Source organism: Hyla sarda, chromosome 7 (assembly GCF_029499605.1).
Source record: "Hyla sarda isolate aHylSar1 chromosome 7, aHylSar1.hap1, whole genome shotgun sequence".
Lineage (NCBI taxonomy): Eukaryota > Metazoa > Chordata > Amphibia > Anura > Hylidae > Hyla > Hyla sarda.
The window spans coordinates 178,127,261-178,133,499 of NC_079195.1; the positions used below are offsets into that span (position 1 = coordinate 178,127,261).

Genomic DNA, 6,239 nt, shown 5'->3' on the forward strand with positions numbered 1-6,239 from the left:
GGTTAGTGAGCACTAGGTTTGTTCTCAAAGTTGCGCTTCCTACCAGAGCATATTATCTTATCACATCTTTTTTTATTCTTTTTGACCTGTGCTTCAATAAATTACTCTCACTAAATTTTCTCACTAAGATATATATCAGTTTTTAAGCCCTTCCTGGTCCATAAAATGATGCTGATGGATTAGATAGCATTTTATGGTTACAGAAATACAGTAAGTAATTGTTACATTTACTGGCATATACTTGTCATACTGGTTTGTTTTTCCAAAATAGCTCTTCCTGATTGTTTAGGCTAAATGATCAAAAATGCAATAGCTCCACCCACAACCATAATTTTCCAATATATATAGGTGTGCATGTTACATTTAGGCAGTAAACATTTACTCAAAGTATTTGCTTATATAATTATTCTTAGAATTCAGAGGTAAGTTTGAGAATTATTCTCTTTAAATCACATAATATATCTGTTGTCTACATTTAGGCTACGTTGTCTTTTATTTTGTCCTTGTAGATTGAAATTTCTTGAAATATGGAAATTCTGCAGGTGTTCAGTGTGGTTCTGCTTGGCATAGCCTTGGTGTACTCCACTGAGATATGTCAGGAGTCAAACCATACCATTATCAAGTGTGGAGCTCCAGGAAGAGATGGTGCACCAGGCAAAGATGGGAAAAATGGGTTAAATGGAGAAAAGGGAGAAGCAGGTAATGTGCAGAAGAGATTTTCATATCCAAGTTGAAGGTTCGAAAATGCTGTTTGTAAGAGACATACATTTCTTTAAGGCCCAAGAGGACCACCTGGACTTCCTGGTGCTGATGGACGTCCAGGGGCAAATGGTGAAAAGGGACCAACAGGCGAGAAAGGTGAAAAAGGAGACAGTGGAGCCTCAGGTAAGGACATTTTGTTCCTATATCTTCTATTGCATTGTCTTCTTTTGCTCTTATATTTTGGCTTAAAATGCAAATTAATAGTTATAGTAACATAAACTACTAAATATTTTATATCATAACAGTTTGCTTTGATAGTTATAGAAAATATTGTCATTGTAAATTGTTTATTACTATATATTGAGAAACTTTACACCTTTAAAAATGTAGTCAATTTAAGAAAAAAAAAGCTAATTTAAAGGGAAAGTAAACAAGCAGAAAAGGTCTACTTTCACCATAAACAGCACCACTGTGGTCTATGCTGTATTTGGTTATGTATTTGTGGTGTATTTTTTTTATTTTGTTTGGGGTTTTTCTGTATCAGACTGATATAAACTGATTTGATTGCCAATATGTGTAAATTTGCATCAGATTTTAAGGTCTTGTTCTATTGTCATATAATGTATTTGTTTTAAATTGTTTGATTTAACTTTATAACAACGTGTATTATTTTGCATACATTTACTTCAATAATATTTTAGAGGTTTCACATTGTCTAAAACATGGGCAACATAAAACAGACATGGACACTCTAACTAAAATCTGAAACATTGCAGTTTTTCTGAGAAACCATAGATGATCCATGAACATGGTACGCAGACAAGAAGGAGATTCTCCACAGCTGCTCCCTACCTGGTTGAACTTGACTCAGAAGTCTCTCCCTGTACTTCTATAGGAAGAAACTTGTCAATCAAGATCAGCGAGGCAGGTAGCAGTGGTGGAGAGCTGCTTTTCTGGCTGCATACTTAGTTCCTGGCTACTCCTCTCTGTATCGGGGTGTCTAGCCCTGTATCATGCTGCCTGTGTTTCATGTAACATGAAACAGCTGATAGGTTCCCTTTAATTTGTTCTAAAATAAACAGTATACTATTAACCTGTATAATGTATTTTTCAGTGCTTGAACCTCTTAAATTTCAATTGGGCATTTTGGATAGAAGATTACTGAAAGTGGAGTCAAACGTGCAAACGCTTAGAAACGGTTAGTAATGAAATCTATATTCTTGTTTTCTTGGAAACCGTTATATGAACAGTAATGAAGAATGTGGACATCTTAGAGATAAGAGTTGGGCGAACCTATTATAAATACATTATCTAATTGCAGATTTAAGGGTACCAGTTTTATCTGGGGGCACAGGAATAGGTGGGGAAAAAAACACATTGGGAAACAGTTGGCCTGTTGCCCATAGTAACCAATCAGATCGCTTCTTTCATGTTTCAAATTGTCACGATGCCGGCTGGCAGGAGGTGGATCCTCTGTGCCAGAGAGGGATAGCGAGGACCGTGCTAGTGGACCGGTTCTAAGACACTACTGGTTTTCACCAGAGCCCGCCGCAAAGCGGGATGGTCTTGCTGCGGCGGTAGTGACCAGGTCGTATCCACTAGCAACGGCTCACCTCTCTGGCTGCTGAAGATAGGCGCGGTACAAGGGAGTAGGCAGAAGCAAAGTCGGACGTAGCAGAAGGTCGGGGGCAGGCGGCAAGGTTCGTAGTCAGGGGAGATAGCAGAAGTTCTGGTACACAGGGTTTAAACACACAAAACGCTTTCTCTAGGCACAAGGGCAACAAGATCCGGCAAGGAAGTGCAAGGGAGGAGGTTAGATATAGTCAGGGACCAGGTGGGAGCCAATTAAGCTAATTGGGCCAGGCACCAATCATTGGGGCACTGGCCCTTTAAGTCTCAGGGAGCTGGCGCGCGCGCGCCCTAGAGAGCGGAGCCGCGCGCGCCAGCACATGACAGCAGGGGACGGGAACGGGTAAGTGACCTGGGATGCGATTCGCGAGCGGGCGCGTCCCGCTGTGCGAATCGCATCCCCAACGGCCATGACAGAGCAGCGCTCCCGGTCAGCGGGACTGACCGGGGAGCTGCAGGGAGAAAGACGCCGTGAGCGCTCCGGGGAGGAGCGGGGACCCGGAGCGCTAGGCGTAACACAAATGTCTTTTGAAAAATGAAAGAAACAATCTGCTTGGTTGCTATGGGCAACTGGTCAATTTTTCCTCTGCACAGATTTTGATAAATCTCCCCCATTGTCTAATCACATGTAAGCATGCAACAACAAACAAACAGTTTTTGCATGAATTTTACAAACACATTGTTTAATTGAATATTAAAAGGTGGCAGTTCTTCATAGTGACACACATATAGGTGGGAATTTTTTTTTTTTACTCTCTATTTACTATGGGGATTAAAGGGGTACTCCGGTGCTTAGACATCTTATCCCCTATCCCCCTCCCCCGTGTGATGTCATGCTCCGCCCCTCAATGCAAGCCTACGGGAGGGGGCGTGACATCTATCACGCCCCCTCCCGTAGGCTTGCATTGAGGGGCGGAGCGTGACATCACACGGGGGCAGAGGCATGACGTCACACGCCGCCCGCCCTGTAGTCACCGGTAATCAGTCCCGGAGCGAACACGCTCCAGGGACTGATTACAAACGGGGTGCCGCGTGCAAGATCGCAGGGGTCCCCAGCAGCGGGACTCCCTCGATCAGGCATCTTATCGCCTATCCTTTGGATAGGGGATAAGATGTCTAAGCACCGGAGTACCCCTTTAAAGGCATAGGTCGAGAAAGTTCTGGCTGTCTTTTTCTTGGTGGAAATTTCCAGCTATTTATTTACAGTGAATTCAATAGTAAATAGGTCGGGCTGTGAGAATAAAAAGTAAAATAAAATATTTTTGGTCACTTTTTATACCCTAAAAGTTTTTTATAACAACCGATCAAAAAGTCCCATGGAATCAAAAACTACAGATCACGGCGCAAAAAATTTGCCCTCATAGATCACTGTATGTAGAAAAATAAAAAGTTATAGGGGTCAGAAGGGGACATTTTTAAACCTACTAATTTCCATGCATAAAGTTGTAATTTTTTAATAGAAGTAAAACACAATCAAACCTTTATAAGTTGGGTATCATTTTAATCATGTGGACCTACAGAATAAAGGTAATGTGTCATTTTTACCAATAAGTGTTTCGCCTTAGAATTTGCGATGAAATTATTGATGTCATTACAAAGTAAAATTGGTGGCGCAAAAAACAAGCCCCTCATATGGGTCTGTAGGTGGAAAATTGAAAGGGTTATGATTTTTAGAAGGGGAGGGGAAAAAACGAAAGTTCAAAAATAAAAAATAAACTGTTGTCCTTAAGGGGTTAAATGCAGGACACTATCGTGTCAATACAAGGCAAATGACCACATAATTTAATGCCTCTTTGGTGCCCATTTGCAATTTATTTCACATTTGTTTCTTTCTGTGCAGTTGCCATTCATTGCTTCATAACTACCCATTTATAACAGAAAGGTATTAAAGGGGTTATGAATGGCACCGAGGAGGCTTTAAACAAGAAAAAAGGTAATAAAAAGGCAATGAGGGCAGAAAAGGGTCACTGAACAGAAGGATAATACTGTATCACTAAATTCAATGCCCATTTGCTTTTTATTGGTGAATGTGTGCAGCTGAACCTTGTCCCATATGCGTTCTCCAATGGCTGTGCAATGTTGCCGAGATTATAAGCAACTTTGCATGGCCATTGGTGAACACATAGGGGCATGGTTTCAGCCGTATGCATTTACTGGCATGTAGGAATGTGACCTAAGGCCCCTCCAAAATCTAGTGTCTGTAGTTGTACTGGAAAAAACAAATCTGATCCAGTGAAGCCTCACCATGCAATATATAGGACTGTAAAGCAATGGACACCATTAAAATGGAAAAAAAGAAACTTTTACATGTTGGTGGTTTCCATATATGTAAAAAGAAAAAAGTTGCACTACGTAACAAGTCTGATTTGCCCATAGCAACCAACCACAGCTTAGGTTTCATTTTTTTACATAGCTCTGGTAAAATGAAAGCTAAACTGTGAAGATGCTATAATAATATTGGGGGAGATTTATTAAAAACTATGCAGAGGAAAAGTTGACCAGTTGCCCATAGCAACCAATCAGCATGTTTCTTTCATTTTTTAAAAGGCCTCCGAAAAATGAAAGAAGCGATCTGATTGGTTGTTATGGCCAAGTGGTTAACTTTCTCCCTGCATAGGTTCTGATAAATCTCCCCCATTGTGTCTGGGAGCTGTCGTTGTATGTAATATTTACCAATCTGTATTCTCTTTATTTCAGCTTTAACATTTTCTAAGAGTGCAGCAGCAGCTGGAAACAAGATCTATATTTCACAAGGTGTAACGGCGAATTACAATGATGCGATGAACACTTGTGCCAGGGCAGGAGGTCAATTGCCTATACCACTGAATGAAGATGAGAACAACGCTGTAAAGAAAACAGTGAATCAATACAATTGCTTTGCATATTTGGGTGTAAATGACCTTCAGGATGAAGGAACATTCAGATATCTAAGTGGTGAAAAGATTAAATACTCAATCTGGTATGATAATCAACCAGATAATTATAAACTAAACGAAGATTGTGTGGAAATGTATGGGGATGGGAAATGGAATGATCAGAATTGTGATGAAAAACGTCTGATCATCTGTGAATTCATTTTATAAGTTGGAAATATTAATAAAAAGTGTCCTCTAAAGGCATTAAAAAATATTCTTAAATGGAATGTGAATCAGAAATCATGAAAAATTTTTTTTATCCTGCTATTCATTTCTGTATTGTATCCATTTATGTTAGAATTTATTGAGGAGATTATCAAAGGATTTAACACCTTTATTTGAGTGCATTTTGTGTCAAATGTGGTCAAAAAGGGATGCATGATGTTTTCACCACATTATGAATTTACAATAAAACTTTGATTTGTTTGATTTGATTTGAGCATTTTTTTGCAATTCTGACCACTGTCACTTTAAGTATTAATAACTCTGGGATCAGCAATTTTTCAAGTAAATTTCAAAATGTGAATTTTTCTGGGACCAGTTCAGTTTTGAAGTGAATTTGAGGGTCTCTATGTTATAAATACCCTATAATGGACCCCATTATGAAAACTGCACCACTCAACGTATTCAAAATGACATTCAGAAAATTTGTTAACCCTTTAGGTATTTTGCCCCCATGGTGCCAGAACAGCAAAAAACACCCCACATGGTATACTATTTGGGAAACTACACCCCTCAAGGAACACAATAAGGCGTACAGTGAGCCTTAACACCCCACAGGTGTTTGACGACTTTGCTTTGAAGTTGGACATGAAAATGAAAACAAAAAATATTTTTTTACTAAAATGCTGATGTTACCCCAAATTTTTCATTTTCACAAGGAGTAATAGGTGAAAATGTCCCCCAAAATTTGAAACCCCATTTCTCTCTAGAAAGTAAATACCTCATATGTGGATGTATAGTTCTCTGCGGGTGCACTAGAGATCTCAGAAG

General features: G+C 39.6%; 1 protein-coding gene across 1 annotated transcript; it reads left to right on the top strand.

Annotated features, from left to right (window-relative positions):
- Positions 1-514: 514 nt before the first annotated feature.
- LOC130283188 (mannose-binding protein-like) lies at positions 515-5,414 on the top strand. Its single transcript, XM_056532391.1, has 4 exons — positions 515-699; positions 778-885; positions 1,817-1,900; positions 5,029-5,414. The coding sequence occupies exons 1-4, from the start codon at positions 528-530 to the stop codon at positions 5,412-5,414; spliced, it is 750 nt and encodes a 249-aa protein (XP_056388366.1). The 5' UTR covers positions 515-527.
- Positions 5,415-6,239: the final 825 nt, after the last annotated feature.